Here is a 19,617-nt window from a genome sequence, read left to right as displayed (position 1 = left end):
CGATCTCCTGACCTCGTGATCCGCCCGTCTCGGCCTCCCAAAGTGCTGGGATTACAGGCTTGAGCCACCGCGCCCGGCCCTACCGCGCCCCGCCCAATAAATTGTTAAGGGATACAAATTACAGAAAGATGTAAAATTTTATAACAATAATATAAGAGGTAGGGGGTAAAAGTGTAGAATTTTTGTATGTGAATAGAGTTAGGTTGTTATCTGTTTAAAATAGTCTATTATAAGTATAAGATGTTTCATGTAAGCCTCATGGTAACTACAAAGCAAAAACAAAAAACTATAGTAGTTGCACAAAACATAAAAACAAATAATTCAAAGCACACCACTACAGGAAACCACCAAACTACAAACAACAATAGCAAGGGATGAGAAAAGAAAAATGACAAAAGAAAACAAGTTACAACATAGCACTAGAAAGTCCACACCTATTAAATAATTACCTTAAATATAAATGAATTAAATTATCCAATCAAAAGAAAGTAACTGAGTGGGTTTAAAAAAAAATGTAGCCTGCAAGAGGCTCACATTATTAGTAAAAACACACAGAGACTGAAAGCAAAGGGATGGAAAAAGATATCCCATGCAAATGGAAGCCAAAAGAGAGCAGTGGTAGCTATACTGATATCAGACCTAATAGACTAAGTCAAAAACTGTAAAAAAAAAATTAAAAAAAAAAAAAGACAAAGAAGGTCATTATATAATAATAGGGGGTTTAATTCATGAAAAGGACAAAACAAGTGAATACATAGGCTCCCAACATTAGAACATTTAAATATAAAAATCAACTATTAAATGATCTGAGGGCAGGCTGGGTGTGGTGGCTCACATCTATAATCCCAACACTTTGGGAGGCTGAGGCAGGAGGATCCCTTGAGCCCAGGAGTTTGAAAGTAGCCTGGACAACATAGTGAGACCTCATCTCTACAAAACATAAACAAAATTAGCCAGGCATGGCAGTGTACACCTGTAGGCCCAGCTACTCAGGAGGTGCGAAGATCATTTGAGCCCAGAAGGTCGAGGCTGCAGTGAGCCAAGATCACACCACTGCACTCCAGCCTGGGCAACAAAACAAGACTCTATCTCAAATAAATAAACAAATAGTCTGAAGGGAAAGACAGACTGCAATATAATAATAGTAGGAAACTTCAACACTCCACTTTGAACAATGGACAGATCATCTAGACAGAAAATGAGTAAGATAACATTGGCTTTGAATTACAAGTTAGGCTAAATGGAACTAATACACATATACAGATCATTTCATCCAACATCAACAAAATACACATTCTTCTCAAGTGCACAGAGAACATTATTTAAGATGGCTCTAAATGTTAGGCCACTGATAAGGTTTGGGTCTGTGTCCCTGCCCAAATCTCATGTCAAATTGTAATAATCCCCAGTGTTGGAGGTGAGGCCTGGTGGGAGGTGACTGGATCACAGGGGTGGATTTACCCCTGGAGCTGTTCTTGTGATAGTGAGTTATTATGAGATCTGATTGTTTAAAAGTGTTTAGTACCTCCCCCTTCTCTCTTCCTCCTGCTCTAGCCATGTAAGATGTGCCTGCTTCTCCTGCCATGCCTCCCATACAGCCTGTGGAACTGTGAGCCAATTAAACCTCTTTTCTTTATAAATTACCCAGTCTCAGGTATTTCTTTATAACAGTGTGAGAACCGACTTAAATAGCCACAAAATGAAGCTTAACAAATTCAACAGGATTAAAATCATAGCAAGTATATTTTATTATTATAATAGTATGATACTAGAAATCAATAACAGGAGAAATCTTCAAAAATTCACACATATGTGAAAATTAAAGAGCATGCTGTGAACAGTCATTAGATCAAAGAAGAAGTCAAAAGGAAATTGAAAAATATTCTGAGACAGACAAAATTGAAGCACAACATATCAAAACTCATGGGATGTGGCAAAAGCAGTTATAAGTGGAAACTTTATAAACACCTATATCAAAAAGGAAGAAAGAGCTCAAATAAGCGATCTAATGTTATACCTAACAAACAAGAAAAGGAGCAAACTAAGCCCAAAGTAAGCAGAAAAAAGGAAAAAACAAACCGTAGAGTGGAAATAAATAAAATAGGAATTAGAAAAACAATAGATAAAATCAACAAAATTGGCCAGGCATAGTGGCTGACACCTGTAACCCCAGCACTTTGGGAGGCTGAGGCAGGCAGATTGCCTGAGTGCAGGAGTCTGAGACCAACCTGGGCAACATGGCAAAACTCCATCTCTACAAAAAAAAAAAAAAAAAAAATACAAAAATTAGCCAGGCATGGCCATGTGTGCCCACAGCCCCAGTTACTTGGGAGGCTGAGGCAGGAGGATCACTTGGGCCCAGGAGGTCGAGACTGCAGTGAGCTGAGATTGTACCATTGCACTCCAGCCTGAGTGACAGAGAAAGACCCTGTCTCTAAAAAGTAAAATAAGTTAAGACAAAATAAAATAAACAAAACAGTTGGGCCTTTTTGAAAATATAAACAAAAGTGAAAAAAACCTTAGCCAGACTAGGGAAAAAAGAGACTAATCAAATAAAATCAGAAATGAAAGAGGAAACACAGCAAATAGTATAGAATACAAAAGATCATAAGAAACTACTAAGAACAATTATATTCTAGCAAATAGGATAACAGAAAAAAATGGATAAATTCTAGACATATGCAACCTACTAAGACTGAATCATGAATAAATAGAAAATCTCACTATATTAAGAATGAGTAAGAAGTTTAAGTCGGTAATAGAAAGTCTCTCATCAAAAAGAGCCCAGGACCAAATGGCTTCACAGCTGAATTCTAGCAAACATATAAAAAAACTAAGACTGTATTAGTCCATTTGTGTTGCTATTAAGGAATACCTAAGACTGGGTAATTTATGAAGAAAAGTGGTTTATTTGGCCCACAGTTGAGCCAGCATCTGCTTCTGGTGGGGCCTCAGGAAGCTTACAATCATGGTAGAAGGCAAAGGGGAGCAAGCCAGCATGTCACACGGCGAGAGAGGGAGCAAGCGAGATGCCAGGTTCTTTTAAACAATCTGCTCTTGTGTGGACTCACACAGCAAGAACTCTCTCATCACCAAGGGGATGGCACTAAGCCACACTATTCATGAGAGATCTGCCCTCATGAACCAACATCTCCCACTGGGCACCACATCCAACACTGGGGATCACATTTTAAGGTGAGATTTGGAGGAGACAAACATCCAAACCATATCAAAAAACAATAAACTCTTCAAAAAAATTGAAGTGGAGGGAACACTTCCAAACCCATTTTATAAGCCAGCATTACCCTCATACTAAAGCCAGACAAGGACAGTACAAGAAAAGAAAATTGTAGGCCAATATCTCTGATAAACATAGGTGTAAAAATCCTCAACAAAATACTATAAACTTAATTCAACAGCACACTAAAAATATCATTTACCATAAGCAAGTGTGATTTATCCCCGGGATGCAGGGATGGTCCAACATATGCAAATCAGTGAACATAATTCACCATATTAACAAAATGAAGGAGAAAAACCATATGATCATCTCAACAGACATAGAAAGCATTTGAGAAAATTCAATATTCGTCATGATTCTCAACAGGTATGGAAGGAATATACCACAACACAATAAAGGCCATACATGACAAGCCCACAGCTAACATCATACTCAAGGGTGAAAAGTTGAAAGCTTTTCCTATAATATCAGGAATAAGACAATAATGCCCACTCTCACCACTTTTTTTCAACACAGTACTGGAAGTCCTAGCCAGAGCAATTAGTCAAGATACAGAAATAAAGGGGATCCTAATATGAAAGGGAGAAATAAAATTGTCTCTGTTTGTTTATATAATCTTACATATAGAAAACTCTATAGAGATTCCACCAAAAAATTGTTAGAACTGATAAGCAATATCAATAAAGTTGCAGGACACAAAATTAATATAGAAAAATCAGTAGCATTCTTGTACACTAACAGTGAACTATCTGAAAAAGAAATTAAGAAAACAATCCCATTTATAGTAGCAACAACAAAAACAGCAAAAAAATACTTAGGTGTAAATTTTAAAACATTGGTTAAATGAGGTAAAAGATCTGTATACTGAAAACTGTAAAACACTAATAAAAGAAATGGAGGCCGGGAGCGGTGGCTCAAGCCTGTAATCCCAGCACTTTGGGAGGCCGAGGCGGGCGGATCACAAGGTCAGGAGATCGAGACCATCCTGGCTAACACGGTGAAACCCCGTCTCTACTAAAAAATACAAAAAACTAGCGGGGCGAGGTGGCGGGTGCCTGTAGTCCCAGCTACTAGGGAGGCTGAAGCAGGAGAATGGCATAAACCTGAGAGGTGGAGCTTGCAGTGAGCTGAGATCCGACCACTGTACTCCAGCCTGGGCGACAGAGGAGACTCCGTCTCAAAAAAAAAAAAGGAAATTGAAAATGACTCAAATAAATGGAATGTTGTCCCATGAAAGAATTAATATCATTAAAATGTCCATACTATCCAAAGCAATTTACAAATTCAATGCAATCTCTATCAAAATTCCAGTGTCATTTTTCACAGAAATAGAAAAAAAATTCCTAAATTTGTATGGAACCATTAAAACAAACCCAAATATCAAAACAAGTTTGAGCAAAAAGAACAAAGCTGGAGGTATCACACTTCTTGACATCAAAACATGCTAGAAAGCTATAGTAATCAAAAGAGCATAATGTTGGCATAAAAACAAACACACTGACCAACACAGCATGATTCAGAGCTCAGAAATAAACTCACACATTTATAGACAATTGCTTTTTTAAAAAATTTAAGAACAGGGTCTTACTACATTGCCCAGGCTGGCCTCGAACTCTTGGGCTCAAGAGATCCTCTCGCCTCAGCCTCCCACGTAGCCGAGACTATAGTCACGAGCCACCATTTTGTGGCTAACTTCCTTTTTGCTTAAGGTGCCTAGAACAAACAAAGGAGAAAAGATAAGTTCTTCAAAAGATGGTGTTGGAACACTGGATATTCACAAACAGAAGAACAAAATTGGATTATTATCTTACACTATATACAAAAATTAATACAAAATATATTAAAGACTTAAATATAGGGCCTGAAACTATAAAACTACTAGAAAAAAACATAGAGAAAAACCTCCACAACATCAGCCTGGGCAACAGTTTTTTGGCTATGACCAAAAGCACAGGCAACGCAAGCAAAAATAGACAAATGGGATTGCAGCAAACTAAATAGCTTTTGAACAGCAAAGAAAACAATTAACAGAGTGAAAAGACAACTCACAGCGTGGGAGGAAATACTTGCAAACCACACATCTGAGAAGGGGTTAATATTCAGGCTATATAAGGAACTCACACAACTCAAAAGCAGGAAAACAAATAACATGAGTTTAAAATGGGCAAAGAACCTGAGTAGATATTTCTCAAAAGCAGACATACAAATGGCCAACAGATATGTATAAAATAAATGTGGCCAGGTGCGGTGGCTCACACCTGTAATCCCAGCACTTTGGGAGGCTGAGGTGGGCGGATCACGAGGTCAAGAGATCGAGGACATCCTGGCCAACACGGTGAAACCCCGTCTCTACTAAAACTATGAAAATTAACTGGGCATGGTGGCACACGTCTGTAGTCCCAGCTACTCGGGAGGCTGAGGCAGGAGAATCCCCTCAACCCGAGAGGCGGAGGTTGCAGTGAGCCGAGATGGCGCTACTGCACTCCAGCCTAGCGAAAAAGCAAGACTCCGTCTCTAAAAAATAAAAATAAATGAATACATTCTCAACATCACTAAATATTAGAGAAATGCAAATTAAAACCACAATGAGACAGTACCTCACACTATTAGAATAGCTATTATCAAAAAGATGAAAAACAAGTGTTGGTGCGGATGTGGAGAAGACGAGACCCTTGCACACTATTGGTGGGAATGTAAATTAGTACAGCCATTATAGAAAACAGCATGGAGGTGTTTTGAGAGCTCCAGCCAAACTGGTGTTCCAGTACCAGAGTGGCTAGCAACACTGCCCCTAACAGGAAATGAAGGGGAACTGGATAGGGATGTTTACCATGTCCTTTCACGGGATATTTCTTTTAACCAGGGGGTGGACTAATGCCTAGTTTTCAGCCTGGGTTCAGGGGATCCCTCACACTCTTTTATACTGGCAGACACTCTTGTGACCCTTGTCTGACCCATGCCCAGTTTATGCCTGCCTGGCGATCAGTCTGGTGCTGGGAGCCTGACCTTGTGTTCTCCTCAGCATCTCAGGGAAAACCCAACTTGGGGCATATGCTAGTCCTTCAGAGGGGAGGCACAAATTCAATGCACCACCAAAATAGAAGACAAGTTCAGCGATTTTTGCTTACAGATATTGGGCAAGGAGATGCAATGAATGAAAAGGGCAATCCTCCATCCCTGGGTCATGAGAGGCAGGAAGGAAGAGTTACGCAGAGAGAGAGAAGCCCATGGCAACTAGCTGTATATGTGAGGACTAGGATTGGGGGCACTTTAAATTCACTGGAAAATGCCTGAATGGCCCATTTAAAAGAAGCAGTAAGAAAGGAGAGAGCCCAGTCTTCTAGGCTGGATAGATGTCTCTGAATTCTTATCTCTGGCCACCAGCTTGAGCCATTTGGATGTGAGGTAGAACCAGAAATTCTGTCTGGGATTACAGGCATATGCCACCATGTCCAGCTAATTTTTGTATTTTTTAGTAAAGACAGGGTTTCACTATGGTAGTCAGGCTGGTCTCGAACTCCTGACCTCATGCTCCGCCCGCCTTGGCCTCCCAAAGTGCTTGAGCCATTCGGCTCAAGCAGACTGAGTTCTCCTTCTGGTGTGAGAAACTTAAACTTGTATTCAAAATCGATGCCAAGGCAACATAAAATAGAATTCACTACAGGAGGGGAAATGAGAAGATACTGTAGAAAAGAGTACAAGGTTTCTTTTAGGAAAAAAAAGGAATATGTTTTTGAGATCTATTGCTCAGCATGGTGACTATAGTTAATGTATATTTCAAAATTGCTCAGAGTAAATTTCAAATATCTCATCACAAAAAATAATAGGTGAGGTGGTGGATATGTTAATTAGCTTGACTTATGCATTTATACCTACATCAAAACATCACCTTGTACCCCATAAATTTATATAATTATAATTTGTCAATTAAAAATAATAATGACTTCATAGTATATCATGTCACAGGTGGAAACCATGTTTATATCTAAATTCTTAAAACTGCTGGATCAAAGGGTACATTTGTAAAACAGAAGACATCACTACACTGCCCTCTGCAGAAGCTGTACCAATTACACTGCCACTGGTTAAATAAAAGAATGATTTTCCATGACTCCGTGCCAACACTGAGTCATCAAACTTTTTGAGTTTTGTCAACTTGATAGACAAAAGCTTATCACAGTGTAGTTTTAACTGACAATTATCGTCAAGTATATAAAGTGTCTTAAAATTTTTAGTATTTGTAAACCATCTATATGTCCATTTTCATGTGTGTTTTCTTCATCTTCCCATTTTTTTTCCATTGGGCTTCTGTTCTTTTAATGTATCGATTTTTAGCTCTTTCTACAGTAGAATAATTAAAATTAGCTTTTTTGATTATGAAATAAGCACAGATATTTTTCCCAGTTATGTTTTTGACTCATTGGATTTTGCCAAGTAGATTTTAAAAAATTGTATGTAATTGAATTTATCAATTTTTTAAGGTTTCTGTATTGGTATTACAGTTAACAAGACTATCTCTGCTCTTAGATGTTTTAAAAGTTTTTCCATAAGTTCTTGAGGCATTTTATTGGCTTCCTCTTTATAACATTTAGATATTTGATCCATTTAGAGGTGTTCCATGTGTAAGATGTGACGTATGGATCCAAATACATTTTTGGGCTAGGCACGGTGGCTCATGCCTATAATCCCAGCACTTTGGGAGGCCAAGTCAGGCGGAGCATGAAGTCAGGAGTTCGAGACCAGCCTGACTACCATGGTGAAACCCTGTCTTTGCTAAAAAATACAAACATTAGCTGGGCGTGGTGGCATGCGCCTGTAATCCCAGCTACTCAGGAGACTTGAGGCAGGAGAATCGCATGAATCTGGGAGGCGGAAGTTGCAGTGAGCCGAGATCATGCCACTCCACTCCAGACTGGGCGACAGATCAAGACTCCATCACAAAAAAACACAAACAAACAAACAACAACAACAACAAAAAGCCCTCAGTTGCCCCAATATCATTTATTGAATAGTCAATTTTTTGTTTATTTGAAAAGGCAACTTATTTAAAGCTTTCCAGTATCAATTATTTAATTCCAAATGACATGATTAAAGCGCTATTTACTGAGCTTTCAAATGTAGATAATACCACTGGCTCATCTACGAAAGATGAGAATTTGGATCACATACACCACCCCTCTTCTGCCTCCTCCAATGTTTGATAATTATATCATGTTTTGTTCCTCTACTTAGTGCTTTTCCCACTTCAAATAATTTACTTATACCACTATTTATTGTTTCAATAGCTCTAATCAGTATCTAGAGTAAAATTAACTGAGCAGGAGGCTATTGACCTGAGACACTCTCCATGCTTTGAATTCCTATGAAACAAAATGCAACCTAACTTAGTATGTAAACAAACTGAAACTTAACTTAGGAGTTTCATTTTTATAACAGATAATCAGGTCTTTGCCAATCACAAGCAGCCAAGCTTCAGCTAAGTGCAAGCAGCCAACTGACTGGCTCATGTCTAAATCAAGCAAAACACTTAGCTACAACAAATCAAACTATTTCTGTACTTTACTTTCCTGTTCTGCTTAGAAATACCCATTGCCTACAGTTGCAGAGCTCTCAGAACCGCTTCTGGTTCTGAGTACTGCCTGATTCATGAATCATTCTTTACTCAAATGAACTCCATTAAATTTAAATTGTCTGAGGTTTTTATTTTAACACTAAGTACCCCTCTCAGTAATAGGAAGATAATAGCCCATAGAAGTGAATATATTTTTCTTTTTGTTGTCTCTACTCCATATTATTCTCAACAGGGCCCAAACTAAAAAAAAACATAATAACAACAGTAATAGTGTGTGGGGATAGACTGCAAGAATGCAGATCAATGTTTTACTATTCTGCGATTCTTAAAGTAAATGAGTCCATACTCATATAAATAAGTGACTGAATAAATAAATAAATAGAAAGTAGGGACAATTCTCCTGTCAGAAGAATTCCAATTAATAAATGTAAAAAATTAAGGAAATAGAGAATCACCATTAGAATACCACAGTAACAACTGCTGCAGGCAAGATCCACTGAAAAACAATAAAACTGATGGGTGAAAGTTCAGGGAGCAACTGGATATTTGCATAGCCTCAAAGTATTTCCCCAAATATTTATTAGTTACCATGTTGGTGTTAACGTATATCCATACCTTCTTTAATATTCCTCCCTCCAGTGGATGGACTTAATCTACTCAACCCTCACTCCCAGGGTGGGCCGCACTTAGTGACTCCCTTCCAAAAACTAGGGTTTGGATAGGGAAAAATAGTGACTTTACAGTGCAGAAATTTGCCAGTTGCTCCATCTTAATCAGGTGGCCAAGGTAAACATCACCAGTGATGAGTCATGTTGATATCCTGTACCTCATGACATGATTCAAGAAGGGCACCTTACCTCTGTGGCAATCCCAAAAGTCCACAACCTTAGTCTTATTCTGAGGAAATATCAGACAAACCCAAATGAAGGGACATGCTCTAAAATAGCTGATCAACACTCTTCACAAGTGTCAAAGTCATAAAACACTAGAAAAGGCCAAGAAACTTTCATAGATACGAGAATAATAAAGAGACATGACAACAAAATTCTGTGTGGTATGCTGGACTAGATCCTGGAACAGAAAAAGAACATTAGTGAAAAAACTGGTGAAATCTGAGTAAAATCTGTAGTTCAGTTAATAGTAACGTACCAGGCTGGGAGCAGTGGCTCATGCCTGTAATCCCAGCACTTTGGGAGGCTGAGGCAGGGGGATCATGAGGTCAGGACTTGGAGACCAGCCTGTCCAATATGGTGAAACCCCGTCTCTACTAAAAAATACAAAAAATTAGCTGAGCATGGTGGCCGGAGGTTGCAGGGAGCCAAGATTGTGCCACTGCACTCCAGCCTGGGTAACAGAGTGAGACTCCGTCTCAAAAAAAAAAAAAAAAAAAGTAATGTACCTAATGTACCAATGTTAATGTATTGGTTTATATCATTATACCATATTATGTAAGATTTTCACACTAGGTAAAGCTGGATGAGGGGTATTCAGAAACCTTGCACTATCTTTACAAGTCTTCACGAAATCTAAAATATTTCCAAATATAAAAGCTTTTAAAATAAGTGATTGATCTACCTTTGAAATGAATCCTTAAATTACCATGCTGAATTAGCTCTTGGACACTTTAAAATTATGATTACTGGATGAAAACAAAAATGTAGCTGGGCATGGTGGCTGATGCCTGTAATCCCAGCACTTTGGGAGGCCGAGGTGGGAGGATCACTTGAGCCCAGGAATTCAAGACCAGACTGGAAAGCATGGTGAAACCCTGTCTCTACAAAAAAAAACACAAAAATTAGCTGGGTGTGGTGGCATACACCTGTAGTCCCTGCTACTCAGGAGGCCGAGGTGGGAGAATTGCTTGAGCTTGGGGGGCAGAGGTTGCAGTGAGCCAAAATTGCACCACTGCATTTCAGTCTGAGCGACAGAGTGAGATCACGTCTCAAAAAAAAAAAAAAAAAAAAAAAAGGTAGACTGTGGTGGCTCACATCTGTAATCCCAGCACTTTGGAAGGCCAAAATGTGTGGATCACCTGAGGTCAGGAGTTCAAGACCAGCCTGGCCAACATAGTGAAAGCCCATCTCTACTAAAAACACAAAAAGTTAGCTGGGCGTGGTGGTGGCCACCTGTAATCCCAGCTACTTGGGAGGCTGAGGCAGAGAGAATTACTTGAACCTGGGAAGTAGAGGTTAAAGTGAGCTGAGATTGTGCTACTGCACTCCAGCCTGGGCAACAGAGCAAGACTCCATCTCAAAAAAAAAAAAATGTTTAGTTTCAGTGATTGTCAAACGATTAGTTTACTCTGCAAGTAGGTAATGATAACATCATTTTTCATTCCATTTTGCATGCTCTTCTCCATGTAGGGGTTTACCTTGTATCTCTGTATTCTGATAGCCTGGAGTTGTTTTCCTTATTGATACAAATGAAAAGTGAAATCTTTATATGTTTTCCAATTTATTAAATTAGTAATGTTAAAAATAATTTTAACAAAGTTAAATGGAATTATTTTACAATTCTGTTTCTTTGCAGTAAATGTAATCCCAGTATAAGACAATATGACTCACATATTTGTGAAAACGAATAGGGCCAATCGTTCCCATTATCACTACAATTATCTATGGTGAGGCCTCTCCATCTTCTACCAGTCCCTCTTTTTTTCACTCATTCAAAATATATGTATCAATGGTCAAATGTGTCCCAGACATTGTGCAAATCGATAAAGGTAACACAAGAAAATGTGTACTCTGAGAACTTCTTATTCTGCCCCAGTTCAGGAGATTCACGCAACTGCCAAGTAACAATAACAATAATAAGAGCTAGCAGTTATTGGAGTACCTCAATCCTCACAACTCGTCGTAAGGCCGGTGTTATCATTAGATATTCCCCATGTGTATGCAGGATGAGGAAATAGGTTCAGAAAGGTCAAGTGGCTCACCCAAGGGGCACAGCTAAGTGAAAGGCACTATAGACATCTCAAACTATCTCCTTCCCAGAGACTTCACTGCAGAGCAGGACAGTCACCCTGACACCAGCCCAATGGGTTCATCTTGCCCATTACCCAGATAGAGCTGATATATCAAGACCAGGGAATTGCAATAGAGAAAGAGTTTAATACACATAGAGCCTGCTAAACAGGAGACCAGAATTTTACTATTCCTTAAATTAACCTTTCAAAATTCGGAGGCAGAGGCTAAGGGGCTTTGTGTTTTTTTGTTTTTGCTTTTGTTTTTTCTTTTGAGATGGAGTCTTGCTCTGTCACCCAGGCTGGAGTGCAGTGGCATGATCTTGGCTCACTGCAACCTCTGCCTCCCGGATTCAAGCAATTCTCCTGACTCAGCCTCCCGAGTAACTGGGATTACAGGACGTGCCACCATGCCCGGCTAATTTTTGCATTTTTAGTACAGACAGGGTTTCACCATGTGGGCCAGAATGGTCTTGAACTCCTGACCTCAAGTGATCCACCCGCCTCAGCCTCCCAAAGTGCTGGGATTACAGGCGTGAGCCACCATGCCCACCGGCTAGTTTTTTAACGATAGTTTGGTGGGCAAGGGGCTAGAGAACTGGTGCTGCTGATTGGTTGGGGATGCAATCACAGGGGTGTGGAAAACCGTCCTCAGTGCACTGAGTTGCATCTGGATGAGGGCCACAGAGGAGTCACTGATCCAGGTGGAGTCATCCTGTCATCAGAAATGGAAAAGTCTGAGAAGGTATCCTCAAAGGCCAGTCTTAGGTTCTACAAATGTGGGTATTTACAGGGATAACTGGGGAAGTTGCAGAGCTTGTGACCTCTGGAACAATGTCTGGTAATTGTAATGCCTACATCTTAGCAGAATTCAGACCCCTCTCATAATCCTAAACTTGTTGGGACTTTTATTAGTTTTATAAAACTGGTTTAGTTTGGGGAAAGGCTATTATCACTTAAACTATATACTAAATTTCTCCCTATATTAGCTCGTTCCATGCTCAGGAATGACCAAGGGCAGTTTGGAGGTTAAAGGCACGATGGAGTTGGTGAATTCAGATCTGATTCACCTTGGTAATTTCCTCACTGTTAAAATTTTTGCAAAGGCGGTTGCAGCGCCTCTTGTCCACACCTGCGCGCTCCCCAAGGGGTCCCTACCCACCCCGCCCCTGGCTGGGGGCCGTAGGCTGGCCCCGCCCCGCTGCGCCGGAGGGGGGCCTCTGCCACGGCAGTTTCTCTCTGAGGCTGCGCGCTATGGCGGTGGGCGGTCCCGGGCAGGTCCAGAAGCGGGGCTGCCTGTGCCAAGTTCCGGGGAACTAGCTCCTGCTGCCGCCGCTCTTCCGGAGCCTGCAGCATGGGGCCCCTACTGCGCACCGTGGAGCTCTTCTATGACGTGCTGTCCCCCTACTCCTGGCTGGGCTTCGAGGTGACGCTGGAGGGGCCGCCTCGGCGGGGCCTGGAGCATGAGGGTGGAGGGAAGAGTGAGCGCAGGGTACAGATACAGAGGTCTCGTGAAACTCCTGGCGCCGCCCACGGGGTTAGGGCAAGCAGGGAGAGCTCCAGGGCTGAAGGTCACTTTGTGCTTTTAAACGGAATAGAGTCGCTGGCTCCAACCCGAGCCTTTATATCCCGACTGCAGTTTCCCACGGTGGTGGAAAGAGGGGCGGCTCCAAACATTCGGGGAGAAATGCAGAACATGGCCACCTCTTAGCTCAACGATGGCAGTTTTGGGGAAAACTGGCCACAGGAGCGAAGATCCTGGAATAGATTTCTAGTAGGGTGGAGAGTTTTGTCAATTTCAAACCAAACAATGTAGGGTGTCCGCATAACGCCTGCTCTGCACTTAGCGCCTCCCTTCCCTTTCCCTCGGCTCTTTTCACTTTTCCATCTTGCACACTGGCAATCGTTCTCGACCTCTGCCCGCAGGTCCTATGCCGGTATCAGAATATCTGGAACATCAACCTGCAGTTGCGGCCCAGCCTCATAGGAGGGATCATGAAAGACAGTGGTAGGAAGGGAGGGTCGGGGCAAGGGTGATTTCAGTGGCCCAAGAGAGCCGACCCCAGCGGGTCCTTGTATTGGCACTGGCAGCTAGAAAGCTACCCTCTGCCCCGTCTCTACTAAAGATACAGAATTAGCCGGGCGTGGTGGCGCATGCCTGTAAAAGACAGCTATTCGGGAGGCTGAGGTGGGAGAATCGTTTGAACCCAAGAGGCGGAGGTTGCGGTGAGCTGAGATCGCGCCATTGCACTCCAGCCTGGGCAACAAGAGCGAAACAACGAGAAAAAAAAAAGAGAAGAAAAAAGAAAGCTGCCCTCTGCCCAAAACCCAGGTCGAGGTCCCCAAACCTGGGACCCTTAGGCCTTTTCTCACTTAACGTGCCCAACCTTCTCCTGGCAGGAAACAAGCCTCCAGCGCTGCTTCCCCGCAAAGGACAATACATGGCAAATGACATAAAGCTCCTGAGACACCATTTCCAGATTCCCATCCAGTTCCCCAAGGATTTCTTTTCTGTGATTATTGAAAAAGGTGAAGAAAGTGGGATGCAGACAGGGTATCCAGTGAAGAACAGAGAAGTGGGAGATTGTGGGATTGATAGGATGGAGGGGCTACAGGAGACTAAAGCAAGTGAAGCCTGCCTTGGGAAACCTCAGGATCAGCGTTGAGGGAGCTGAAGGTTGCTGGGCATGAAAGGGAAGAAGAGCAGGCAAATAGGTCATGGGAACCTTGGGTGAGAGGCTGAGGGCAGAGGAGCTCTGGGGGATGTCAGAAGCAAGGAAGAGCTAGTCCTCCACCAGGAAAGCAGCAAGAGGAGCCCTGCCTCTGGGTGTCTCTGCCCCACAGGAAGTTTGTCTGCCATGCGTTTCCTCACCGCCGTGAGCTTAGAGCATCCAGATATGCTGGAGAAAGTGTCCCGGGAGCTATGGATGCGCATCTGGTCAAAGGTGAGTGTGGGGCTCTGGGAATCCTCTGGGAGGACCTTGGATGACTTTCTGACCTTCCCCAGAAATGTTTTCAGGGTCATGATCCTGCCCTCCCCACTACCCCAGAGGATCTGCTGTCCTCCAGTCACACCCCTCTCCTTCTGAGAGGCATTGCCTTCCTGCTGAGTGTTCTCTTCTTCCTAGGATGAAGACATCACCGAGCCCCAGAGCATCCTGGCGGTGAGTGTCCTGGCTCCACCTCAACTGTACTCATAGAGAATCGGAGAACAGTTGGCGGTTGGGGGTAAAGAATACAATAGGTCTCTTATTGCATGGAAAAGGTTATAATTACTGGGGAGGAAAGGATATCTGTGATTCAGGGGACAAATGACTGAAAAGTCAGAACTAAGGATCCTCAAAAGGATATCTCAAAGTTGAAAGGGGAAGTGCAAAAGGAACAACATATGGGTAGAATTTATTTGCTGAAAGACATCAGTGAGAGAAAAAAGCTCAGTGTCGGAACCCCTGGACGGGGAGGGATGTAGTATTCACAAGTCTCCACAGACTGCAACACAAACCTCACCAACACATCCAGAGTGGAAGACAGGAGACTTTTTCCAAGAGGCTTTAAAAAGACAAAAAGAGATAACTGACTAATGCCAGGGTATATAGAAGCCTGAGTGAGAACAAATGGAAATAGTTCAAAACATTGACCAGTGAGCCACAGATAAGTAAGTTTATCTTCAGGATTAAATTAGGAAATTCAAAACAGTATTATTCCTCTGGCTTACAAAAAAAAATAGTTGAAACCTATTCAAATGTAATATATCAAGTGACAAATCACACAAAAGTTAAATGTATAAGGAATGGCAAATATATCTTCTACAGTCTATATTCCTGCAAAGTACATGTGTAATTTTTAGCTTGCTTTTTTACTTCATATTTAATAATCATTTTCCGTGAATTTTTTTTTTTTTTTTTTTTTTTTTTTTTTTTGAGACAGGGTCTGGCTCCGTCACCCAGGCTGGAGTGCAGTGGCGCAACCTCGACTCACTGCAACCTTTGCCTCCTGGGCTCAAGCGATCTTCCCACCTCAGCCTCCCGAGTAGCTGGGACTACAGGCACACACTACCATGCCCGGCTAACTTTTTTATTTTTTATAGAGAAGGGGTTTTACCATGTTGCCCAGGCTGGTCTCGAACTCCTGAGCTCAAGAGATCTGTCTGCCTCCACCTCCCAAAGTGCTGTGTTTACAGGAATGAGCCACTGTGCCTGGCCTCCATGCAATTTTTAACTCCTTGAAAGTATAGTTCTTTGTTTCTATAGAGGTTCTATTGAGTGGACTTATTTTTGTTTTACTTAACCATTTTTCTGTAAACATTTTGTGTGGTACATAATTCTCTAATTTAACCAAGTCAAAGATAGTGTCTCATTAGGACAGGCTACATGAATTCCTGGGTCCCACTTCTGATCTATGAAGTCAAGTTGCAGTGGTTCTCAATCTTGGCTGTGAATTAAAATCGCCTGGAGTACCTTGGAGCTAACTCTTTCCCCCTGGAATTGTGATGTAATTGTTCTTGTTCTTTTTTTCTTTTTTGAGACAATGTCCTGCTTTGTCACCCAGGCTGGAGTGCAGTGGCATGATCATGGCTTACTGCAGACTCAACCTCTTGGGCTCAAGTGATCTCCCATCTCAGCCTTATGAGTAGCTGGGACTTCAAGCATGTGCCACCATGCCTAATTTTTTAAAATTTTTTTTGTAGAGATGGGGATTTCACTATGTTGCCCAGGCTGGTCTCGAACTCCTGAGCTGAAGCGGTCTCCTGCCTCAGTCTCCCAAAGTGCTGGAATTACAGGCATAAGCCACAGTGCTTGGCTCTAGTTCTAAGGGATGACCTCACGTGGAGATTTTTTAAAGCTCCTCAGGAGTTTCAAATGGGCAGCCAAGGTTAAGAACCACCTATCCCAAACTATACCCAAACCACAAACTGAAGCCTTTATCTTTGACTTGAAGCCAGGTAGGTGGCTGCAGCCATGTGCCTTGTTACAAGGTCCTCAGGAAGTTCCACTGGAATTAGAGCCTAGCTCTTGATTCGAAAAAAGCATGAGATACTCAGGAACTCTGAGAAGTAGGAAGGAAAGAGCCCTGGACTTGAATTCTAGAGACCTCGATATTAGTGTTGGCTCTGCTACCAACATACTGTGTAACTCTGAGCAAGTAATGTATCACCTCTGGATTCAGGCTCTTCATTTGTGAAATAAAGAGGTCTATCTAGCTGGTCTCTAAGATGTCCCCTGGTGTCAATTTCTGTGATTGACTCTGTGCCATCTACCTTTTCCACCCATCTCAAGATTTGGGAGAAAGGAAATAGTTCCTCTTGGCAAGGACAGATCTCCACTTGTGGGTAGGTAAGGGCATTGCCAGGAAAACTTGGGGGCAGAAAATAAAAAGACCAGAGTTTTCCTCTGAGATCCCCATCCAATATCATGCAGCCACAGTTGTATTCCCTACTATATTCCCTTAGGCTGCAGAGAAGGCTGGCATGTCTGCAGAACAAGCCCAGGGGCTTCTGGAAAAGATCTCAACGCCAAAGGTGAAGAACCAGCTCAAGGAGACCACTGAGGCAGCCTGCAGATACGGGGTGAGCAGCTCTTTATGTGTGTTCCCAGCCCCCATCCTGAAGATGGAGACTTGAGAATCTCTAGGTGTGAGTCCCCATGCTTCTGTGCAAAAGCTCGCTTTCCAAGTATTCTCCTCAATGCTCTTAGACAACCCTCATCTTTTCCCTTCTTTTCCTTGGGCTCAGGGAAAGCAAGGGAAGGAGATGGATAGTGAGAGAAAAGACAGCATCTTAGAAACAGGAAGGCACCTGGGGCCACGGAGCCTCTTATACCTCTTTCCATCTGTGAACTCAAAAAAGTACTGACTCGAAGCCTTCAACCCCTGCCTAATACCTGCTCCTTTGCCTTCCTCCTTGCACTGTAACTGCTTTCTCCAGGCCTTTGGGCTGCCCATCACCGTGGCCCATGTGGATGGCCAAACCCACATGATATTTGGCTCTGACCGGATGGAGCTGCTGGCGTACCTGCTGGGTAAGTTAAAGATTCAACACTGAGCCGGGTGCAGTGGCTCACGCCTGTAATCCCAGCACTTTGGGAGGCTGAGGCAGGCGGAGCATGAGGTCAGGAGATTGAGACCATCCTGGCGAACATGGTGAAACCCCATCTCTACTAAAATACAAAATTAGCTGGACGTGGTGGTGCACGCCTGTAGTCCCAGCTACTCAGGAGGCTGAGGCAGGAAAATCACTTGAACCTGGGAGGTGGAGGTTGCAGTGAGCCAAGATCACACCACTGCACTCCAGCCTGGGTGACAAAGCAAGACTCTGTCTCAAAAAATAAAAAGATTCAACACTGAACTGCCTTTAACCCCAGCTCCACCCCCACTATATCAGTTGACTGGAAGGAGGGGCTCAGAGCAAAAAATATTCTTGGTACTTCCAGTAGCAAAGCCTTATGCAGTCAGTGCTGTTCAACGTTGAACGGGCAGGGGCTGTCTTCATCGCCGTAAAGAGAAGGAAGCCTTCTGTACCTTGAAGCCAAGCAAGGGTCTTATTAGAAAACCCCTGGGACCTTGTGGGACCAACTCCTGCCAGCACACCTGAGAACAGTGTGCAGAGTCTGTTATTTCCTTCATCCAGGAGAGAAGTGGATGGGCCCTGTGCCTCCAGCAGTGAATGCCAGACTTTAAGATTGCCCGGAGGAAGCAAACTCTTCGCATAAAAACAGCAGGCCATCTGCTTAACCCCAGCTCCACCATAAGGCACTGGGACTTGGATTTCTCTATCTGATAGAGGTATTTTCTGTGGCCCTGGGAGCTGTCTGTCTTTTCCCTACCCCCAAGGATGCCAAGAAGGGGTCCACCATTAGCCATGTGGCAACCTTTACTTCTATGCCTCACAAGTGCCTTTCAGAGAGCCCCCACTCTGCTTTCCCACAAAATAAACCTAATGCCCTCAGGCAAAATGTTTCTGTGTCTGTATTGCCCTGGTGTATTCTCATTCCTGGGGTCACATCCTGCCTACTCTAGGGATAGGTGAAGGAGAGCTCTTTTGGTACTTCCAGCCAGACCAGCCATCCAGCCCTCCTTGGGCAGCTTGTGCAGTGGAAGAAGTGAGAATAGTCCCCCATTCTCTCACACAGAAACTCCCCTGGTCTCTCTATCAGCAACAGAAAATCAAGCCAGATGGACTTTGCAACTAACCAGTTTGGGATTTACTGTCTTCTGACCAGCCACAGTGACTGAGATGGGGCTGGGACCAGAAGCCCAGCGGGAGTGAACAGCAGAGGGAACCAGAGTCTGGCTGAGCTTGTGCCCAGATATTTAAACTGCATCCAGCCACATCTGCAGGACCAGGGCAAGGCAGTACTGGGAAACTGGCTGGAGTTGCTGGGGATTGGAGAAGTTGCATACCTTTTCATAGATACCTCCCTTAACCCTCAGTGCAGATTCTGAGAAAACTCCAAGGCTTCTCTGCCTAACCTAGTATATAACCCCTGTTCCCTACTACATACATGTAACTTTTCCATTCCCCCAGTAATTGATCCAAAGTCCCTGCCTCTAGCTGTGCCCATTGTGCAACAATCAAAATCCCTTGTTTCAATAGTATTTTGACTTCCTTGAGAATACTCTGTATTTGGAAGCTGAAACCTCACTTGGACCCATTGTTGGGAACCAAGTACAGAGCCTTACATAGACCAGAGGAGTTTCATCCCTCCCTCTGGGTCTGGCTCTTCCCATACTCCATTTTCCCCTTTTATCTCCCATTACTTTCTGTCTTCCTCTCTCACCTTTCCCATGCCTCTAGCATCCTCCAGGATTTAAATTCAACTTTACCCAGCTTATCTGTGAAGTAAT

General features: G+C 42.9%; 1 protein-coding gene across 2 annotated transcripts; it reads left to right on the top strand.

Annotated features, from left to right (window-relative positions):
• Nucleotides 1–13,021: 13,021 nt before the first annotated feature.
• GSTK1 (glutathione S-transferase kappa 1) lies at nt 13,022–18,725 on the top strand. Of its 2 annotated transcripts, none has more exons than XM_017895290.1 (8): nt 13,022–13,201; nt 13,702–13,783; nt 14,176–14,304; nt 14,620–14,720; nt 14,904–14,939; nt 17,225–17,341; nt 17,699–17,792; nt 18,401–18,725. In XM_017895290.1, the coding sequence occupies exons 1-8, from the start codon at nt 13,130–13,132 to the stop codon at nt 18,448–18,450; spliced, it is 681 nt and encodes a 226-aa protein (XP_017750779.1). In that variant the 5' UTR covers nt 13,022–13,129; the 3' UTR covers nt 18,451–18,725. The 2 variants fall into 2 exon arrangements, with proteins under 2 accessions (XP_017750779.1, XP_017750778.1); XM_017895289.1 differs by having other exon boundaries at nt 13,024–13,267.
• The last annotated feature ends 892 nt before the right edge of the window (nt 18,726–19,617 follow it).

Source organism: Rhinopithecus bieti, unplaced genomic scaffold, assembly GCF_001698545.2.
Source record: "Rhinopithecus bieti isolate Rb0 unplaced genomic scaffold, ASM169854v2 scaffold_26569, whole genome shotgun sequence".
Classification (NCBI taxonomy): domain Eukaryota; kingdom Metazoa; phylum Chordata; class Mammalia; order Primates; family Cercopithecidae; genus Rhinopithecus; species Rhinopithecus bieti.
The sequence above is the reverse complement of the archived record's forward strand: the minus strand, read 5'-3'. Positions and strand labels throughout refer to the sequence as shown.